We start from the raw sequence: 23,061 nt of genomic DNA on the forward strand, positions 1-23,061 counted from the left end.
CATCTTTTTTGGTGTTCGTGGTACATAATAGACCTCACAAAAGGAATTAATATTCCTATATTAGGATAACTTTGCATTATTAAAATTACATAAGTGTACAACAGTTGGAAACACGGCATTAAATACAACTTTAAAAGTCTAATTTTTGCCATGTGATAACCATATCGAATTTTGCGAATATGTTGTGAGACTTGGCCTTAGATGGCGCTCACCCTTACTAAAAGCCTGAGCAGTGCTTGAACACTAACAGGCACTCAAAAATCCATCTTTGATGCCAGGCAATCCCGTGTACAGGTCAGGTCACTTTTCTAGGTCTCAATTTCCTCACTGGTAATGTGGAAGTGGGAGCCGCCCCAATAGCCTCGCAACTCAGACAGCTTTTGATTCTCTGACTACAGTGGTGGAGTTGAGACAGATCGGCTGCTGCAACCGCCGCCTGAAATAGCAACTCAGAAAAGTCAGACTGGGAAAGTGACAGAGTAGACAGACGCTCTGCGGTTCTGGCCCGGGCGGCGTCTCAGCCGCTCACACCATGTGGGCAGCAAAGCACAAACTCCTTAACCACGTGGTGCCTCCATTCCCCCAGGGAGTCCCATTACAGGATTACTTCTAGCAAAACCAATCTTCAAGAAAAAAGGAACGGGTCCTGCCCGGATATAAGGAGGCATTCTGGGGATCCGCCACCACAGCACAAATTTAGTTTTTGCCTGGGTTCAACACGAGCCGCACAAAACCAACTTCCGCCCCAACGGAGTTGCGTCCGGAAGGCGGGGCCCAGGAGTCACGTGAGGCAGCGGAACTACGGCCTGGCGGGGCGCTCAGGTGGCGCCCTAGGCCACGTAATGTCGGTTGTTCCATGCAGGCCAGGGTAGGGGTCGTCTCTATCGCAGGCATGAGACAAGCCCAGCTGCGTCGTGTGTGGTAATCTGAGGGCAAGAACGATGTGCGGAGGCCGCCAGTTTCCTTACTGTGGCACAGTCGCTTTGAGGGCCAGCTTCCTTCGGCTTCCTCCCGACTGCCCTGCTTCCCCCCGCAGAATTCCCGTTGGTATTGCCCGAGCCCTTCCTCCCTCCGCGTCGCCCCCGCCCGCCGAGAACTAGGGCCTCTCACGTGACCCCAGCGCGCTCCCGCGGGGGAGCGTAATCTCGGAGGCGGTGCCGCAGGGTACTGAGGGGTTGACTGAGCATTTTGCACCGCAGCTTTCGCCCAGACGCCAGCGCTGAGGACACGATGTCGCAGCTCTCCGGCTCGCTGCGTTGGGCCGCCACCTGCCTGGCCGTGCTCTGTGTGCTGTCCGCGGAAGGGAACATTGAGCCGCCGAATACGACGACTGTAGTGCCCATCTCCAACGTAACCTCGGCGCCAGTGACGTCCCTCCCGCTGGTCACCACTTTGGCACCAGGTGGGCGCGGGCCCTGCAGGCTTCCCGCGCTCCCTGCCCCGCAGAGCCTCACTGCCTCTCCGCGGTGCGCGGACCAGGGCCGGGCGGGCCGACAGCGCTTGGGGCGTTGAGGCGACTCCGGCAACATGGCCGCCCGCATGGAGTCCACTCGCGGCCGGGCCGGGTGGGGAACGCGCCGGGGGGAAGGGGACGCGCGGTTCCCCGTGGGCGCGGGGCTGGTGCCGACCTCGAAGTGTTGCACGTCGTTATGCGTTTTAAAAGTGCATCGTAATTCCTAGCCTCACTTGGGGTTCTGAAGTGGGACGTGGCTTCTTTCCACGGAGGCTGCAGTGGGGTTGAGGATGGGGCCGGGCGTCGCGCCGCCAGGTCTGGCGGTGGGACCGAGCTGCCTCTCTCTGCGGGGCGGGTCGTTCACCCGCCCGGCGCGGGTCTCGGGAGACAGCCTTCTCCGGAAGTCCGGGAAAGAGAAACTTAAAAGACGGCAATGCTCGTCCGTGTCCCAGACTTGAGTCTGAGAAAGTCAGTCGCTTGAGATTTAATTACATTGTTTTGGCAGGTAAAAATTGAATATAGCTGAGGTTTGAAGACGTAGTTAGTGAAAACTTCACACTCCATGGTATGTAAAAAGGAAAAGTGCCCATGTATGTACCTGGTGCTTTGCGTACGTATTCTAAGGCTAAACTGGAAAGTAGTGAAACGTAGGAGGTGGATGCAGAGACGGAGAAGAGTAAATTCTCCTGACAGTGTATGTTTATTCTTTTTAAAATTACTTAAAATTTTCTTCACTATGTCCTGTGCTCAGGCACGTATGTTTAGTAGGTAATTTGTGCCCAGGTCTGTGGGTTTTCTAAAACCCTATCCGGAGCCTGTCTTTTGTTCAACTGTGCAGTCGAGTGGGGCTGGTTAAGGCATACATACATTTTAAAGCAGAAATTGGCACATACCGTGACAACACAAAAAACGGAAGATAAGCTTGAGGTAATAAAATAAGCAGGAGTAATACTAGGTGTTTAAAACTTGCAGTCTAGTATGATAGGTTATTCTAGTTTAACATTGGGTAAGGAGTAATGTTACCTAGTTAACATTGGCTTCTTGACTGAAGAATTGCCAAAGTGTAATGATTTTTATCATGGCATTCATATTTTACAAATTTTTCTCTAGTTTTAGTATTTTATAAAAGTTTAATATAGTAAAGAATATAGTAAACTTCATGTTTTGTTTTTTTTTGAGTTTCAGGAAGATGTAAGATAAAATTTCAAAACGAGGGAGGTAAATTGCAGTGTAATACTGGGAATTCTAACCGCACTATTTTTAAGATGATAAAGCAGAATATTTTTGTCTCCGGCTTAATTTGGTAGTTTCTTTTTAGAATTGTGTGTGTGTAAGAGAAGGTTGGAAGTATCAGATTAATTGCCTTTGTGTAATTGAAATGCATGCAAAGGACGTATATATTTTCTGGAAATCATAAGTGGATGTGGTGTGGTCTGAAAGGTCGCAAGTTCATTGTAAAGAACACTTCAAACATTTTACTCTGCTACACTCATCATCAAGCACAAACGTTTTTTAAACAGCATGTTTTATCTATTAAAGCTTAAGAAAATTTATTTCTGCTTTGTGAACCTTCTCCCACCCCACCATACATGTCCCGGTCTTTAATAAGTACTGATGATGAAGTACTGAAAGCAGCGCCTCTGCAGAAATATTTTTTTTAGGCAGGGGAAAAGCAAATGAGAATGTTCGGAGGCATCTAGTTTCTAGGAAAATGAATAGAGCACAATTCTTTTTTTTCTTTTATTTTGCTGCTTTTTCTCAATGGAAGATAGAGCCCAATTTTACAGTCCGTTCTTCTCCAGACATTGAATTATGATGATGAGTACTTGCTTCTGGATTGTTAGGCCTAGGATGAACTATTGACAGACACCTTGTTAACTTGAATTATATGCACCTGAATGTGACCTTTCAGCTGTTGTCTTCAGTTGTGGAGGATCCTGTCAAAAGTAGATCATTTATGAATCGAGAATCCCTGGGAAATTATTATTTTTTTTGCAACAGAGTCGGTATCATCGTGGCTTGGGTTCAACCTGTTAAAACTACTACCACTACTAAAAATCTCAAGGTTTTATCTGATGTTTGGGGGTACTGATTTTCCTATGTGTATTGTTGTTCTTATAGCAAAGCCTTTTCTCAATATTTTTATGTTTCAGGATGTTGTGAAATGTCTCAAGAAATCCTTAGTGGCTATGGGTATCTTTAAAATAGTAGTCCTGTGAAAAAGGATTGATTAGATAGAGATCATGAGGTACTATACTAAGAGTGAACGCTAGCTTGTTTTTCTAATAAGTTTACTTACAGCTTTGTAACGATTGAAATTTCTTAGTAAATCGGTTTATAAAGTTTTATCATCTCTCTGAGCTAGTAATTTTGGTGTTGTATTTAATGCTTACTGTTCAAAAAGATAAGTAATACGGATTCAAATGAGATACCAGTTAAATCATTGATTTCATGCATCTCTTCCCCAACCTGCCCCCCAGAAACCTGTGAAGGTCGAAACAGCTGCATTTCCTGTCTTAATGCTAGCGCTGTTAATACTACCTGCTTTTGGATAGAATGTAAAGGTAAGAAACTTTGGGGTTGCAAAACTGTTTCGTTATAACATTTTAAAATACAATAGCTCTTGAATATTTGAAAGTTTTGTGGGACATTTAGGATATGGTGCACTATTTGTTTTGCAAATCCAGTACTTCTTTAAAGTGCCAATTGCCTAGTACTCCCCGTGAAAATCTCTTTTTGTCTCGTATCCCCCCTTTTGATCCCTTAAGACTTGATAATTAAGGCTCAGTAGTTTGTTTTTTGTTGTTGTTGTTGTTGTTGTTGTTGTTGTTGTTGTTTTTGAGACGGAGTTTCGCTCTTGTTACCCAGGCTGGAGTGCAATGGCGCGATCTCGGCTCACACTGCAACCTCCACCTTCTGGGTTCAGGCAATTCTCCTGCCTCAGCCTCCTGAGTAGCTGGGATTACAGGCACGCGCCACCATGCCCAGCTAATTTTTTGCACCTTTAGTAGAGACGGGGTTTCACCATGTTGACCAGGATGGTCTCGATCTCTTGACCTCGTGATCCACCCGCCTCAGCCTCCCAAAGTGCTGGGATTATAGGCTTGAGCCACCGCGCCCGGCCTGTTTGTTTTTTTTTTAATGAGATGGGGTTTTCTGTGTTGCCCAGGTTGGTCTTGAAATCGTAGGCTCAAGCAGACTTCCTACCGTGGCCTCTCTAGTAGCCAGGACAACAGCTGTGTGCTTCCTTGCCTGGCTTTTTTGTTTTGTTTTGCTTTTAAAGGCTGTTTTAAGGATTAAGAGTGCTTTGATACACTAGAATTAGCTGTGAATGAAGGTTGTATTGAAAACTGAGACATTTATCTACAGATGTCCTGCAGCATGAAACAGAGAGACCTTATGAAACTGTTGGATGCTTAAGTGTAGGGCAGAATGAGGTTGGGGGAGAGTTGACTCTTCCTGTTTGGAAGATAACTATTTTGGTGAGACCTCTGCTTCTGTTAATACAAGAGGTAGGGAGCTAGAGGGAAGTAGATTGAAATTCAGTAAGGTTCTTATTAGAACCATGAGATTACTGCATACGTTATTTTAATTCTGGTTTTTTTTTTTTTTTTAATTTAAAGTGGTTTATTATCAGTAAAACAATCTAGCTGTTTTGGTGGTTTTTGTTTTTTGGATATATATATATTTTTTAAGTAAGAAAAACCAAAGCTACATGTTAAGATTTTTATTCTTTGGTAAAAATTTTAATAGTTCTAGAAATTATATCACTAAATAAATTTCAGAAAGCTCTTTAAGGTATTGACTAGGGCTAAATTAAATTCTTTGTTAGATAAGTGTTTAATTTTTTTTAGGTCACAAAATGGGATTTAAGGGTGTACTCTTCCCTTTTATATGGGAGTATGTGAGAGTTGGTGAATTTTGGAGATGGAATACTCTACTGTAAGGTTTTTTTGGGGAAGGCTGTCCCCTTACTCTTGCTCCAAGTCTACCTATCCAGTAAAGTTATTTTAGAAAGCATAAAAGACTTAAGACAGTGGGATCTGGAATAGAGTTTCTACAGTTATTATAGAAAATGCCTCTTCTGTTTACTAAGCATCTTAATAAAGACCCTGACCACTTCACCTTACTGTCTCTGCCCTCTTTTTTTTTGAGACATAGTCTTGCTCTGTCACTCAGGCTGGAGTGTCGTGGTTCCATCTTTGCTCACTGCAACCTCCGCCTCCTGGGTTTAAGCTATTCTCCTGTCTCAGCATCCAGTGTAGCTGGAACTACAGGCACAGGCCACCATGCCTGGCTAATTTTTGTATTTTTAGTAGAGGCAGGGTGTCACCATATTGGTCAGGCTTGTCTTGAACTCCTGACCTCGGGTGATCCACCCTCCTTGGCCTGAAAGTGCTGGGATTACAGGTGTGAGCCACCTGCCCTCTTTTTAGATACTGGCTGCCTTTCTTGATTGTGCAGTAGTCTTTCCACAATTCTGACATTTATTTGTTTAGTATATTAATGTGGATTTCTAATGGATAAACATTGGAGGGATCCTGTGTAATATTTAAGTCAGTAGGAAAAGGAGAATGACAGGATTTGGTCTGTAGGTTTAACTTTGGGTCAGAACACTTCTAAAGTGGTGTGTGTTGTTTTTTTCTCCCTGCTTCTAAAGTGTTTGGGTTTGATTTCCTAGAGTTCAGTAACAAAGTCAAAGGTAAATCAAATGTGGAATTGGTGCTACTAATCTCTTTTTTCTCCCCCAACAGGTGAGAGTTTTTGTTCACATAATTCAACAGTTGGTGATTGTCAGGTGGTGAATATGACACACTTCTGTTCTGGTAAGTATTCATATTGGCTGCTGGGAAGCTGACCACAGAGGTGAGGAAGATCATTGCCTCAGAAAGCCTTTCTTCAATGCTTTGTTTGAAGCATTGCCCTAATTCTTACCTTGTTAGAATTTGAATATGAATAGTATATTCACATTGATTGATTAAAGGATGATATTTGAAGCTTGGTTTAGTGATTTAGCTACAGTGTGGATGCTGTAAGTGTAGATTGCTTTGTGTCCCCCCACACATTTTTTTTTTGAGATGGAATCTTGCTCTGTCACCAGGCTAGAGCACAGTGGTGAAGTCTTGGCTCATGGCAACCTCCACCTCCCAGGTTCAAGGGATTCTTCCGCCTCAGCCTCTCCAGTAGCTGGGACTACAGGCGGGTGCCAAACACCTGGCTAAATTTTTTTTTTTTTTTTTTTTTTTTTTGTATTTTTAGTAGAGATTGGGTTTCACCGAGTTGGCCAGGATGGTCTCGATCTCTTGACCTCGTGATCTGCCCTCCTCAGCCTCCCAAAGTGCTGGGATTACAGGCATGAGCTACTGTGCCTGGCTTTTTTTTTTTTTTTTTTTTTTTTTTTTTTAGCTTTTCTAGGAATTCGTCACAATTTAGACTTTATGTTTATTTGCATCTTGCAGGTCTAGACAACCTCATTCTGGCACTTTTTGGGTTATGATACTGGTGATTGTCACATTAAATCTGCATCATATTTGTGCTGTGGTTAAATGAACTTTCCTATATCCATCCAATTTGTGTATTTTAATCTTAGTAACTTGATTGCTCTTTAACCTTTATAAATGTTTGTTGAGCAAAACGTTAAAATTCTACTTGGAACTGTTGATTTTTCTAATGAGATTGTAAATCAATGGGAAAGTCACACTTTTAATTTGGTGCCTAGGTAATGAATAGAAAAAAGATTTTTGTGGAGTTTGTCTAACCTTAAAGACTACCTTTGACTCTTTAATTTTGGAAGGGTTTACCCCATCCCAGTGTGAACTTTGTAACTGAAGATTTCATTAGTATTGGATCAGTTTTACTTTACATAGGGTGCATAATATGTTTAGGTGGTACAAGAACAAACTTTACGAGATGGAGTCTCTGTTTTGCAGGCTAGAGTGCAGTGGTGCAATCATAACTCATTGCCACCTCGTATTCCTGGGCTTAAGCAATCCTCCTGCCTCAGCCTCCCAAGTAACTGGGATTACAGGTGCATGCCATCACACCCTGCTAATTTTCAAATTTTTGCAGAGATGGTGTCTTGCTCTGTTGCCTAGGCTGGTCTTGAACTACTAGGCTCAAGCATTCCTCCCACCCTGGCTTCCCAGAGTGCTGGAATTACAGGCTTGAGTCACCAGATCTGGCCCAAACATTTTCAATAGTTATTTATGTTAGTATTTGTTAGATAAACTAATAACTCTCAGACCTGAGGTTTCGTGATACTGCTTAGTGACAAAATTAATGAAGATTTCGTTTATTAGAATGTTTTTTTAAAACACTGATTTAAAGGAAAACTGAATAGGTAATGCTGATTATTTGATGACGTATCAGAATTAGTTTCAGCTAAGAAGGACATAAACCCTCATATTACAATGGCTTAAGCCGTGGACTGATGTACTTTTCTTTCATGTAAAGGAAGTCTAGACTAGAGTACAGCTCTACAACCATTAAAGACTCAGGCTTCTTTAGGTTTTCACTCTTTCATTTCTCAAAAATGGCTTTGACCCTACTGTCCAAGGTGGGCACTTGTGTTCCATCCATCACATTGATTTTTTTTCCTGCCAGTAGGATGCTTCCTAGAGGTTACTCATGATGACCTAGATGCTTTGGAGACTAGGAAATGTCTTTTCTGGAGGAAGGGAGGTGTTAAACATTGGTGATTCTATTTCTTTTTTTTTTTTTTGAGATGGAGTTTCGCTCTTGTTACCCAGGCTGGAGTGCAATGGTGCGATCTCGGCTCACCGCAACCTCCGCCTCCTGGGTTCAGACAATTCTCCTGCCTCAGCCGCCTGAGTAGCTGGGATTACAGGCACGTGCCACCATGCCCAGCTAATTTTTTGTATTTTTAGTAGAGACGGGGTTTCACCATGTTGATCAGGATGGTCTCGATCTTTTGACCTCGTGATCCACCCGCCTTGGCCTCCCAAAGTGCTGGGATTACAGGCTTGAGCCACCGCGCCCGGCCTTGGTGATTCTATTTCTAAAGCAGACACTAATACTTGGGGGCAACTGTCAGTCTCTTCCAAAGGTAGTACTTACATGTAAAAATTGTGAAAAGTGGTTCTCAAATGATTGCAGGTCGGGAAATAGCATTATAGATTGTTATCTTTTGGATAGCTTTGATGTATATGTTTTTCTTTTTTCTTCAGTGCCCACAGCCGCTCCTTTGCCAACCAATTCTACAGGTAATTCAAGATGACTATTTTCTTGCTCTTCTTTCAGTATTTTAAGCCCTTTTCATGGATTACTTTTAAATAATTATGTAAAAATTGTTAGTATAATTTTAAAGATGAATAAAAACTTAAGTGTCTTGGACCATAGCAATTAACATTAATCTCTACCTTTTGTGACAGTGACACATAACTCTAGTGTTTCATATTGGAGAATGTGAGCAGATTTGCTGAGGCTATGTACATTGAGTCTATAAAATACTTTCTTTAGATTTTGTGGAAATCTTGGGAAATACAGAAGCCTAAAGCAAATTATAATTATCATCCAGAGCACCCCAAAATGTTTTCAGTTATTAATTTCTTCTAGTCTTTTCTATATATATATCTGAATAAATAAACTTTTTATGAAATTGGATAACACTCATACACCTTTTGTCTTTTTTTTTTGAGCAAAGTCTTGCTCTGTCACCCAGATTGGAGCATAGTGGTGCAACTTTGGCTCACTGCAACCTGCACCTCCCGAGTTCAAGCAATTCTCCTGCCTCAGCCTCCTGAGTAGCTGGGATTACAGGCACCTGCCATCATGTCTGACTAATTTTTGTATTTTTAGTAGGGACAGGGTTTCACCACGTTGGCCAGGCTGTTCTTGAACTCCTGACCTCAAGTGATCTGCCCACCTCAGCCTCCCAAAGAGCTGGAATTTCAGCCACGAGCCACCGTGGCCAGCCTGTATTTTCTCTGTTAATGTAAGCATGGCGGTACACACTTTACCAGTTCTGCTCTTGATTGGAGAGTTAGGCCATCTCTCATTCTCCATGCAGTGAACATCTTATATAGAATTACATTTGTATTTGTCTCTGATAGGATTGAGTCAAACAGAATTTCTAGGTCAGAGAGTATGATTATTTTAAGGCTTTTCAGAAAGGTTTATTGTCATTCCTGTCAATCTGGAAAGTTTTTACCATGCTCTCAACAGCATGGATAAGAACTCCTTAAAATTTACTAACTTGAAAGGAAGAGTAAATATGAAATATTTAACATTTACTAATATTAAATGCATCTATTCCAGGACAAGTACTAGGGTAGATGGTAGGAATATGGAGACAGAAATTAGCCAGCATTTTGTCTTCTGTAAGAACAATGAAAGATGTCAGTGAGCACAGTGTGTTGGGGAATTTGTAGAAAGGTATGTATATTGGGTGGCACACAGATGTGGTGATAGCTTGGTAGTGAAACCACACTGGTAAAACTTGGAAAGAGCCTCTGAGGTGGAGCAGGGGGCCAGCACATATGTAGGAGATGGGAAGGAGGACAGTGAGGTCAAAGAGTGTCCTATCCCATAGGCTTAGAAAATTGAAGGGGTATGGCCGGGTGTGGTGGCTCACACCTGTAATCCAGCACTTTGGGAGGGTGAGGTGGGCAGATCACAAGGTCAGGAGATCAAGACCATCCTGGCCAACATGGTGAAACCCTGTCTCTACTAAAAATACAAAAATTAGCTGGGTATGGTGGTGCGTACCTGCAGTCTCCACTACATGGGAGGCTGAGGCAGGAGAATCACTTGAACCTGGAAGGCAGAGGTTGCAGTGAGCCGAGATCGCACCGCTGCACTCCAGCCTGACAGAGCAAGACTCCGTCTCAAAAAAAAAAAAAAAAAAAAAAAAGGCATAGGACTTCATGACTGAGGGGAGAAGAGATGGAGTGATAGGGAGAGGTGAGGGATTTTCACCAAAATAAGAGGAAGAGCAGTCTATTGAAGTTTGAGGCTGTCATTTGGGATTTTAGTTTAAGATGTCTGGAATCCATTAAGTGGAATCTGTTTAGTGTTCAGGAAACTGCAAGTCAGGCAAGAGCTCTTGGCCAAAAATACAAATCAGCATAGGCAGTAGTAGAGACACTGGAGGAGCATATGGAAAGGAGAGAGAGGGCTTGAGGACCACTCTAGGAAACAGTAATGTCTAAGGGCTGGGAAGAGGATGGGGGAGGAAATAAAATAGGGTCAGGTAGAGAAATTAAAAAGCCCAGAAAAATATTTGCAAGAAACTAACAGTATGTGATTGTAGGTGTAGTTTTTCAATGGAAAAAGTAGTCAAGTGCTATAACAACGACAAGAACTCATTTTGAAACACTTCGGCAGTGATGTGTTGGAGCTGGCTTGGACCAGTTTTTGCTAGCCAATTGTGCGTAGCTCTTCCCAGTCTGTGTTCAGTGATTTCATGTTGGTAACTTGAAATTGGTTACCATGGAAATAGTCATGCCATGGAAGTCTGCAAATGATATAAAACTTATTTTGAGCTGATGATGGTATGGTGGTATGGTTGTGAACGTTTAGCACCCATTAGAAGATGTTGACTAGGATATTAAAGGTTGCTGAAACCAGAGGTGTTTATAGAAAAACAATTTTCAGAAGCTTGGTTATGAAAAGAAAATGGGGTGCTGGGAGTGGGGGAACAATTTCTTCAGAACTGTTGTGAGTTCACAATTGATGTAGTCCTCTGCAGCTTTCTCCACCCTGGGTCTTTCTGTGAACTCCCTTGAGTCTTTTGTGCTAGCTCTCTTTGGTTCTGTAAAGTGGAAGGCAGCAAGGGCTTATCTGCAGAAAATGCATCAATTGACTGACATTAGTTGAAGAACAAACCTTTAGGCTGTTTCTTTCCATGGCATGTGTGCCTTCTGAAAGCTCTGGTCAGACTTCTATTAGTATTGATAGTACTAATAGAAACTTAATAGGTGATATACTGGCTGGGCACAGTGGCTCATGCCTGGAATCCCAGCACTTTGGGTGACCAAAGCAGGTGGATCACTTTGTAATGTTGGGGCTCAGGGGAGCCCTCAGTTCCCCTGAGAGGACGTTTCTCCAGGTTCTTGGTCTGTCACTCCCTAAGAATGGGACAGGAGACCACAGCACAGTGCGCAGTAAATGCCAGACTCAACAGTCTTTGTGGAAAGTGATTTATTTAGGGAGAGAGAGGAAGGAGGAGGAGGAGAGAAACAGCTAGCTCTCACACCGAAAGAAAAGCCGCTCTCACACTGAGTGAGAGAATCCAGAAAGAAAAGCCACTCTCACACTGAGTGAGAGAATCCAGAAAGATGGAATCCAGGAGAAGAAAGACAGTTTCACATTGAGTGGAAGGGAATTGAGAGAGAGGGAGTTTAGGAGGGGAAGACAGGCTTCGACGAGAGAGTGTGGAAGGGGACTCCAGAGGAAAAATCCAGGAGGGAGAAAGACCACTTCCACGAAGGGGGTGTTCACAGAAGGGGACCCTAACACGGAGTCCGAAGGGGTGCAGAAGAAGGGAGCTTTTAACCTGGGAGGAACCCCCACCTTCTCCAAGACCTCTGGCCAATGACAGGAATTCCTTAGAACTTCCGCTGGAGTGATTGACTCTTTGATTCTTCCCACTCCCATGAAACTTAAAGACTGTTAAATGGGATGGAGAGAGATGGGAGTGGGGCATGGTGCTGGGAAGTTCTTGCCCTTGAAACTACGCCCCCTTGTGGACCCGGTAAGAGAATACGTTCCCTCAACTTAAGATCAGGAGTTTGAGACCAGCATAGGCAACATGGTGAAACCCCGTCTCTATTAAAAATAGAAAAATTAGTTGGGTGCCTAGAATGCCAGCTACTCGGGAGGCTGAGGCAGAAGAATCACTTGAACTGGAAGGCAGAGGTTGCAGTGAGCCAAGATCACACCTTTACACTCAAGCCTGGGTGACAGAGCAAGAGACTGTCTCAAAAAAAAAAAATAATAAAATAAGTGATATGCTAATATTTAGTAACTCTTTGGATGCTAGGAAAAATGTTAATTTGTATAAACTATATCCACATCTATGAGATCTCTTACAGATGACAACTTGTAATATACATTGTTCAATGTTATCTTCTTAAGAGTGGGTTAGTCCCTAAAATGACTTTACATTCAAACTAATCCTCCTCAGAGTGCATTTCTTTAGAGGTATCATCAGCTATTAGATTGGTACAAAAGTAATTGCGGTTCTTGCCGTTAAAAGTAATGGCAACTCAGATAGTCTCTGGGCCTCATGCAATGTGGTAGACTAGAGCTTACCCTTGGTCTCAGAGAATCTTATGTTGGGAAACTGTGGGCCCAGGACCCCTATTCTTATATAGCTTTATTGGAACGTACCATGCCCATTCATTTTCATGTTGTCTTTGGCTGCTTTTGCATTAGGCAGTGTGCAAAGAGTAAAATACTTACTTTCAACCCCTTTAAGAAAAGGTTTACCAGCCCCCGAAGTGAAGAAGATAGGCAAATCTTCATACTCTCATAAGAACTTATGACTTTAATAGTTTTTGTCTTAGAAGAAAGATTACAGGGAATCTATAGTTTCCTCATCTAAATATTCTTGCCCTTGACTATGGGCAAGATAAAAGTTTTTGCATTTGTATACATTTTATCCAAATGTATACATAGATTTTATATAAGGGATATAGAGATAGTAATTTTATGATTGCTTACTGTTTTAAAATACACTTAAATCCTAGTATTCATGGGTGTGTAGCTATGTTATTGAACCATTAACTGAAATTTAGCTTTTGGTCTTTTAAAAAATTGAAAGCATGTTGAAGTTGGTAGCCTTATTTTATTTTATTTTTTTATTCCTTGAGTCTCTCTAATCTGGAGACTTTTCTTTTTTCTTTTTTTTTTTCCAAGCCAAACTGTATCCAGCTTTATTAAAGATACTTTCCATCAACAATCATGGTATTTGAGGCAGGACATGGGCAGACAATCATTAACAGTATACAGCAACTTTCAAACTCCCTTCTTTGATGGACTACCAAAAATCAGAAAGCCACTATAAAACCCAATGAAGTCTTCACCTGATGCTCTGAACAGGGAAAGTTCAGAGTGAGGGTTGGCATTTCACATTTAGCATGTTGTTTAACAACTTTTCATGAGCCAACTCTGACTTTCAGGAAGTGAAATGAAAATGGCAGAATGTATCTGAAGATCCACAATCTAGAAATGGAATCACTGCTCTTTTGACAGGTGCCATCTCAGTGGCATCACTGGCAAGTCCAGATTGCCTGACACACTGGTAACCGATGACTGGGGGTCAGGTCCCAGCAGATGTCTGGGCTTAAGGGAGTTAAGTCTATGCTGAAAGACAGAAAGGGAGAAGAGAACATAAAAGCGAATTTGTTTTTCCATACCACAAGGCTTTTGTGTGCCAAGCTGGCCATGTGTGTCAAAGTCAGGGAATCCCTCCTCCTGGGAGCCAAGAGGAAGTCTCTTAAAACTAGAAGGGAAAGGCGTTTCCCCACATCAATCCAGCTTTGGAGACATTCTATTAGTGACATATGCCCCTTCCCCCAAAACAACAATGAAGTGTTCTGTGTGCTAACAACATAGCTTTAAAAAAAAAAAAAAATTCTGCATTTTTAATAAAACTTGATAAAAAATAGTATTTCAAACTGTACAGTCACCGGAAGTACACAGTTACAAAAAATGAACACACTTCACTTGGGATCTCCAGCACCTTCGGCTTTCTGTGCCTGGTCTGTTTTGGCCTCTCCATTTTCTGCAGGGTTATTCCCTTCCTTGCCAGCATCAGCTTTTCCCTTTTTCCCTTTGAGTACATTTTCTCCCTTGTTTGCAGGGGCCTTTTTAGGCTTGGGCTCTCGGTTTGGAGGAGCAGGTTTAGCAGACAACCTCGCGGATCTTCCCTGTGGTTCGTCCTTCACCTTGGCTTTATCTCCTTTAGCATCCCCTTCAGCCTTTCTCTGGGGCATGGTGGCGACAGCGGCGGGACGTAGGCTCTGAGCGCGGGATGCAGTGGCGTGTGGGCTTTGGTCGGTCCGGGGGTCGCTCTCGCCTCTTCTTCCGACGTGGAACTTTCTAAACCCACTGGCCACAGTTGAAAGGCCGCTGTGCACATATGGAGGAGACGAGAGGATTTCCTGTGGTCCCAGCATTGTGCAGCATCTTCGTTCTTCTTCGTGTTTTCTTTCTTTTTTTTTTTTTTTTTTTTTTTTTTTAAGAAAAAGGAAAAAGAATAATAAGAACGAAGGAGAGGAAGAAAGAGGAAGAGGGAGAGAATGGGGGTGTTGCTTTATTGCCCAGGCTAGAATGCAATCTAAAAATAGGTATGCCTATAATTGTGCTTAATAATAGAGATATGAAAAAAAAATGAGGGAAGAAAATAACAAACAAGCAGCCAACCAATATTTCATTTAAACCTGTAAATAGGTGTCATGTGGTACTGATAAGAGTGTATATTTTGTGTACTCAAAGTGGAGAGTTCTATAAATGTTAAGTTTACTTGTTCTGGATCTGAGTTCAAATCCTGGATATCGTTAATTTTCTGTCTCATTGATCTGTCTAATATTGATGTTGAAGTCTCCCACTATTATTGTGTGGGAGTCTAAGTCTCTTTATAAGTCTTATATATCTGGGTATTCCTGTATTGGGCACATATATATTTAGGATCTTTAGCTCTTCTTGTTGCATTGATCCTTTTATCATTATGTAATATCCTTCTTTGCTTCTTTTGATCTTTGTTGCTTTAAAGTCTATTTTATCGGAGGCAAAAATTGCAACTCCTGCTTTTTATTTATTTATTTATTTATTTATTTTTGCTCTCCATTTGGTGGGTAAAACGTTCTCCATCTCTTTGTTTTGAGTCTTTGTGTATCCTTGCATGTGAGATGGGTCTAGATGCAGCATACTGATGGGTTTTGGCTTTTTTTTGCCTGTCTGTGTCTTTGGATTGGGGAATTTAGTCGATTTAAATTTAGAATTAATAATAATATATGTGAGTTTAATACTGCCATTTAAGGTACACTGGCTGTTTTGTCCATTAGTTGATGTAAATTCTTTTTTTTTTTTTTTTTTTGAGACGGGAGTTTCACTCCTGTTACCCAGGCTGGAGTGCAATGGCACAATCTCGGCTCACCACAACCTCCGCCTCCTGGGTTCAGGCAATTCTCCTGCCTCAGCCTCCTGAGTAGCTTGGGTTACAGGCACGTGCCACTATGCCCAGCTAATTTTTTGTATTTTTAGTAGAGATGGGGTTTCACCATGTTGACCAGGATGGTCTCGATCTCTTGACCTCGTGATCCACCCGCCTCAGCCTCCCAAAGTGCTGGGATTACAGGCTTGAGCCACAGCGCCTGGCCTGATGTAAATTCTTGATTATGTTGATGCTCTTTACTCTTTGGTATTTTTCAGAAAGGCTGATACTGGTTGTTCCTTTCTATGTGTAGTGATTCTATCAGAAGCTTTTGTAAAGCAGGCCTGGTGATGAAATCTCTGAGTGCTTGCTTGTTCACAAAAGATTTTATTTTTCCTTCGCTTATGAAGCTTAGTTTGGCTGGATGTAAAATTTTGGGTTGAAAGTTCTTTTCTTTAAGGCTGTTGAATATTGGCCCCCACTCTCTTCTGGCTTGTAGGGTTTCTGCTGAGAGATCTGCTGTGAGTCTGATAGGCTTCCCTTTATGGGTAACCTGACCTTTCTCTCTGGCTGCCCTCAGTATTTTCTCCTTCATTTCAACCCTGGTGAATCTGGCGATTATGTGCCTTGAGGTTGGTCTTCTTGAGGAATATCTTTGTCGTGGTCTCTGTATTACCTGGAGTTGAATATTGTCCTGCCTTGCTAGGTTGGGAAAGTTTTCCTGAATAATATCCTGAAGCGTATTTTCCAGCTTGGATTGATTCTCTTCGTCACATTCAGGTACACCTATCAAACGTAGATTAGGTCTTTTCACATAGTCCTATATTTCTTGGAGACTTTGCTCGTTCCTTTTTATCCTTTTTTCTCTAATCTTGTTTTCTCGTTTTATTTCATTAAGTTGGTCTTTGACCTCTGATATCTTTCCTTCTGCTTGATCAATGCAACTGTTAAAACTTGTGCATAGTTCGCGAAGTTCTCGTGTTGTGTTTTTCAGCTCCATTCATTCACTTATATTCTTCTCTAAATTGTATATTCTTGTTAACATTTCGTCAAACCTTTTTTCAAAGTTCTTAGTTTCTTTGCATTGGGTTAGAACAAGTTCTTTTAACTCACACAAGTTTCTTATCATCCACCTTTTGAAGCCTGCTTCTGTTAATGGAACACACTCATTCTCCATCAGGCCTTGTTCGTTGCTGATGAGGAACTGTGATCCCCTGTAGAGGGTGAGGCGTTCTGATTTTGGGTATTCTCAGCCTTTTTAGGCTGGTTTCTTCCCTTCGTTGTAGATTTATCCATCTGTGGTCTTTATAATTACCATCTTTATAATTGGGTTTCTGATCCAATTGGGTTTCATCCAACTTGTTGATTCCCAGCGCTAAAATATGAGCAACCCACTGCGCCAGCCAAAATGGCAGCGTTAAGATTGATGGTGCTTTTACTCTGCACCAAGAACCGCCTCGCCAGCCACAAGAGTCGCGCTGGCGACCCGTGGAGCCCCTCCGCTGAGAATCTCCTGGTGCGTGAGCAACAAAAATTCGTCTGAAAGTGTGGCGTCCTCTCGTTCTCTGCGCTTTCATGGGGAGCTACAATCCCAAGCTGCTAATGATCAGCTATCTTGAATCTCTCTCGGTAGCCTTATTTTTAAAAGCTGTTAGCTAACTGGGAAGCTAGAAATTTAAGGTTTTTAAAAAAAAATTTGTTTTCATTCCAGCTAAACCCACAGTTCAGCCCTCGCCTTCAACAACTTCCAAGACAGTTACTACATCAGGTAATTGAGGCTTTTTAGATTAATAGTGTTGTAGGATGTGTGTATGATGTTGCCCTTTACAGTTTCTACCATCATTTTCCAACTTTATTAATGGTTATGAAACTGAAATTCATCTCTTACATTTAGGGGGATCAAGGTAGTGCTTTGTTAATACAGTAATGATACCTTTGCTGAGATTCCTCTTCTCATTTTTAAATGTGTAATCACATTTGACGTGACACTTCAGAATTAAGTAATGTTTTTCCAAACACTTCAGTACAACTGTGTGTAAAATATAATTTGTAACTTCTGATTACTGTTAAGGATTGGTTGTGTGCTGTAAGAGAGCGTACTGATTTGAGGGAATATAATATATCTGTGGTTTGCACTGAGAAGGGTCTAAAAATCGAGGATCACTACCCGATGTGCACCTCACTTTCTTACCATTTCTTAACATTGCTCAGTAATGTGAAAATTAGCTTGTTATTAAATGATTTGACATAATCTAATTTAAATCATATTTAGGTTATGCCACAGGACACTGTAGGTACACAGGTTAGGAATCCTTTTGTCTATCCTTGTTTTTAAAAAACTGATGCTAATGAATCTTCTACCTGCTTTTTGTGATTTCTTCGGCTTCGTGCTTATGCATGCTACCTTTTTCTCGGTTTCAGTGAAGCCATTCTGTCTTCACAAGAAAGAATACAAAACAGTTGTAATTAATTTTAAAGTAGCCAACTTGTACAGCCACTAGAACCAGTGTTCTTTGATAATGTATTTAAGAAAAAGTAAGTTATTTTACATGGGAAATTGCTTTTTCTGTTTCCTCTTGAACCATTTTACTCCCTGAAAAATTTCAGATTTTCATTTTTTCCTTATGACTTGATAGTACTTTCTCATGTTAAATTTGTTGGCAGAGTATGCCTTTAATCACAAGTTCCTTTGCTTGTTGAAATTATAAATTCCATATCTTTAAGATTATTTTTCTAACATGAAAATTTACACCAAATTTTTGACCTTATACTAGTGAATTCAAAAGTCATGTGAAGTTTCAGCACTAATATTGATACTTACACTTGGAATTAACTAGAAGTACATAATCTGAAGAAATTATTGCATAATTTAGAATTGCTTGGTATATTCCCAGGGCACAATTTATATACCAGGAAAATTCCTCCCATTTTGTATCCTTGGGTGGAATGAAAAATGGGATATATAATGGTTGTCTTTCTCAATTAGGGATAAATTCTAACTGTAAAGACTTGACTTGAGGAAATACTTTATAGAATTTAACAAATGGCAAATAGAGACTCAGGTGGGACTTGAAATTACAATAGAATACCGTGAAACTTACTGAGGATTGTTGTTCCTTTTGTCTTACTTAACAGGTACAACAAATATCACTGTGACTCCAACCTCACAACCTATGCGAAAGTCTACCTTTGATGCAGCCAGTTTCATTGGAGGAATTGTCCTGGTCTTGGGTGTGCAGGCTGTAATTTTCTTTCTTTATAAGTTCTGCAAATCTAAAGAACGAAATTACCACACTCTGTAAACAGACCCGTTGAATTAATAAGGACTGGTGATTCATAAGTGTAACTCACTGAAACCAAAATACTATCTTTCAAGATGTCCCACGTGGAAGACGCTATTCCAGGATCTTTAAATTTCCATGGATGCATATAGGATGTTTGAGAGCATCATCTTTGAAGAAAAAATCAAATCATTGTGTTCAACAGGAATATTTAAAATATTCTGCATGAATCCTTGTGGCCGTCTTTTATTTTAAATTGCTGCTGCTGTGGGTTTTTTTTTTTTTTCCTTAATATGCCAAATGTAACTTTCTGTGAGTGATGGAAAATGTTGTCTTGTGCAGACAACAACCTGACTCTTGGCAGTTTAAATTTAGTAATTTTGATTTTGTGAACAGAATTGAGAGGAATGTGCCAAATGAGAGTCAGTTAGGTGGATTTTTGGCTATCATTTCAAAAGTGGAATAAATTTATAAATTTAGTAGTACTAAATGGTATCCTTAGAGTAAAATTTTGTGCTTGATAACAGTTATTTTTTTCTACATTAGAAATAAGATGCCACACAGGGAATTACATTCCAGATTTAAAGAAATGAATGGAAAGGATACCATTAGTGTGTAACAGGTTGTTCATACATGTAAAGCACCTTATGCCATTGAGAAAAAGAACAGTGCCTTAGAAGACAGTGAAAGGTAAGCTCTAGCTTAATGCCTATGATTTGTTCTTTCACATTAAGGAACATAAGGATTGGTCAGAGGATGTACCTTGATGTGAGCAGTAGTAAACCTGTTTTAGATGTCATACTGTTAATATTTAATTGAAACTTTACTTTATTTCAGAGCACAGAAACTTAAGCTACAGGCTTTTTACAAAATTGAAAGCCTTTGTGTATCAAACCTCCCAACATTTTTCTTACGGCTGTTAAAAAGTATAGAGATAAATTGATTTAATTATACTTTCCTTTGTACTTTAAAAAGTATGCTAGCACTATTGTACCTTGAAAGGATTTCCACCAAACTTTCTTGAGAAGTGACTTCTTTGGTGAGGCAAGAAGGAAATATATTATTTTAGAATCATTTACTATTTAAATGAGACAATCATATTTTAGTATAATTTCCTATTTAAATGAGACAATCATTCTAAATTTTAAGACAGCAGAAGTGACCAATGTAATTTCAGAACACCTAAGGATTTTTGGTTGATCCAGTTATGGTAGATTTTTCCTGATTGTCCTGGATGAATAGACTGTGCTTTTTCTTTTTCTCTCCTTTCTTCTTGGTTTCCCATAGTGTAATAAGCATGCATACTTTCACTTCTATAGTTTTCTTGTTTAGAGGGGTCATCTTCAGTTTTAGAGGATCACTTCTCCCTTGCCTTTGACTCATTGGACTAGTTCAGAGGCTTTAAGTAGTTTAAAATAGGCTTTTGCTTTTCTAGGTCATTAACGTTTTTTATTTAGTTTCTTTAGCCTACAGTGGCTGAGTTTCACACTTGATTTTCAATATTTTATAGTAAGAAACGAAAAATTGCTTTGGTTATTTCATAAACTGAAAGTCTGCATTTAGATAACTATTAAAGGTTAAGATGAAGAATTACCGTTTCTTTGTTACTCATTGGTACAGCTAAAGTTTGTTTTACTTGCACATTTGTACATATACCTAATGTTTTCAAGTGCCTTAATTGTTTAAAATCTCTAGCTTCAAAGTTTCTTGGGGAAAGGTAGGTTTACCTCACATTTTTTGTTTTCATTAGTAATATTCTAGGTACCTCACAAAATTTATTATGGTGCCATGGCTGTTAGTTTTTAGTGAGTGCTGTAGGATTAATTTGAAAATATGCAGAATTCCATTCCTCCCAAGGTGGCAAAAATTAGCTACAGTGATGTAATAATTGTCGTTTACCTGGGTAAGAATTCCCTGACACACATTAATGTCAATATATGTAGCAAATTTTGTGGAAATGTAATGATGGAAGCTTCTGTAATTTTGAGCACCAACACCTAGCATAATATAAAATTAGATTTTGCAAGTCTACAGATGAGCTCTTGCAACAGAACTCAACAGCCTTTTTACTTTTTCCCCAACTTTAGCAATGTAGTATCTTGAGCCATTAATAATTTTTGGGTTTTTAAAAAAATCCAGAAGGTATATAGAAAACTTTTCAGATTTTTCATCTGATTTGTTCTTGCAGATGTTCTATCAAATACCTTATTTTACCTTACAGATACTTGTTGCACAGGCAGACACTGCTGTATTTAGACATTTTTATTTCAGTTCATTAAAAACTGCAAAACCAATCTGTATCATGTACCAAACTGATTTAAAATAAATCTATGTGTTTATTGAATTAATCTCTTTTCTATTGAGTGGAGTATGTTATTGCATTTGGCTTATAAAATGTAATGTTTAGTGGATTTATCTTAATAGTCCGCTTGGGGTGGGTTTTCTGCTCAATTTGTATTGCTTCTCTAGACTGACAGATAGTAACTAAGGCAAATATTCATATATCAATAGAAAGCAAAGCCTTGGAAGTAATAGGTGAAGGGAGGACTTGTTACATCTTTAGGAGTGATTTGCAAGCTGATCATCCACAAATTGATAGAAGTTACGCTGTAGTTTTCCAATAATTTATGAGAGGAATGCTATCTTGTTTTTACATATCTGAAAGCTAGTTTCTGACTTTCTGCCGTTTTAGTTCATACTGCGTATCAAGTAAAAACCAAGCTACTATTTGGTATAAATTACTGTCAAGCTGCATGCTGTGACTGTAAAATGTGGTTCTTGTTATTTTGTGGGCCAAATTGTGTCCTAATTTAAGTCACTGGACTAAGACTAAGAATTTACTCCTCGATAAGCCTTAAAACCTGTAAGGGTGGACTGAATAATTTGCTTTAGAAATAATCAATTTGGGGTTTTTTTTATTAGCCTTACATATTTAGTTTAAGTAATACAAAATTTGATGGTAAGCTTAATGACCCCAGTAAACATTAGAAACAAACTTTTGAGATGGAGTCTCTGTTGCCCAGGCTGGAGTGCAGTGGCATGATCTCAGCTCACTGCAGCATACACCTCCCAGGTTCAAGTGATTCTCCTGCTTCAGCCTCCTGCATGGCTGGGATTACAGGTGCCTGCCACCACGTCCAGCTAATTTTTGTATATTTTAGTAGAGCTGGGGTTTCACCATGTTGGCCAGGATGGTCTTGAACTTCGGACCTCAGGTGATCTGCCTTCCTTGGCCTCCAAAGTGCCGGGATTACAGGCATGAGCCGCAGCACCTGGCCTTGGCAATGTTTCCAGTGTTTTTTTGTCATTCCAGAATCCAATCTCATTTCATCCCAGCTGGAAGAAAAAGTTCAAGATAGGGTATATAATGTATTATTTTTAAATTATTCAATTAATACATAGATTTTCTCTTAGAAAATAAATTGCATCCCCAGCCCTTTTCCCCTCTTGACTTCCTCCACTTACCACAGTGGTAAGTGATACAGAGGTAATCACTTAGTTGTATGTACCTTTGGTAATATGTAATGTAGATTTTTACTTTATCATCATCCTGTAATGTTCACTCACTTTTTGGAGATCCTTTCAAAGTTAGTTAGTGTATGTGGCTATACCAGATTCTTAATTTCTGTGTTGGTATATGTAGTATGGATACCATGATTTACACAGGTATTACCTATTGAAAGACAAGCTGTTTGCAGTTTTTAGTTCATACCAACAATTTTACAGAGCATGTTTGCACCTGCCACTTTATGTGTCACTTCCTTCAGAGTAGAAATGGAGGCGTGGAAAGCTGCTTCATAGTGTTTCCACACTAAGGATTTTCACAGATTGCCTTCCACTTCCCACCAGCAGCAGGTCACTTGATAACTGAACAGTTTTTAAATTTTAATATTCTAGTGAGTGAAACTATTTCCTTGGTGAATTGTCTATGTTTTTGTTTTTCCTTATCACTTTGTAGGGCTTTTTGTTTTAATCTGAAAATACACTGGCTGCCAATCCATGGTGAATAGATTTCAAAAAATATTTTCTTTAAGTTTGTGTCTCTGGTATTTGTGTGTCAACCAGAGTACAATCAGGAGACAGAAGCCACACAATATGAACAGGAAAAGTTTGATATGAAGAGATATTAGTTGTAACAGTGGATTGCAGTGATGAGGCATCATTACCTGCAGAATTTTAAGAAATTTGTGTAGCAGTAAAAAGAACTT

The 23,061-nt window shown here is 40.3% G+C and overlaps 1 protein-coding gene and 2 pseudogenes across 1 annotated transcript; 1 reads left to right on the forward strand and 2 right to left on the reverse strand.

Moving 5' to 3' along the window:
• The first annotated feature begins 1,117 nt into the window (after nt 1–1,117).
• Nucleotides 1,118–21,197, forward strand: CD164 (CD164 molecule). Its single transcript, XM_010346457.3, has 6 exons — nt 1,118–1,402; nt 3,934–4,017; nt 6,208–6,279; nt 8,641–8,676; nt 17,284–17,340; nt 18,708–21,197. Exons 1-6 carry the CDS (start codon nt 1,231–1,233, stop codon nt 18,872–18,874), a joined length of 588 nt encoding a protein of 195 aa, XP_010344759.2. The 5' UTR covers nt 1,118–1,230; the 3' UTR covers nt 18,875–21,197.
• Nucleotides 13,129–14,595, reverse strand: LOC120363221 (non-histone chromosomal protein HMG-17 pseudogene; annotated as a pseudogene).
• LOC120363281 (coiled-coil domain-containing protein 162-like) overlaps nt 15,488–23,061 on the reverse strand; it is an 84,763-nt pseudogene continuing 77,189 nt past the window's right edge.

The sequence above is a fragment of the Saimiri boliviensis genome, chromosome 4, assembly GCF_048565385.1.
Source record: "Saimiri boliviensis isolate mSaiBol1 chromosome 4, mSaiBol1.pri, whole genome shotgun sequence".
In the NCBI taxonomy this organism is placed as follows: Eukaryota; Metazoa; Chordata; class Mammalia; order Primates; family Cebidae; genus Saimiri; species Saimiri boliviensis.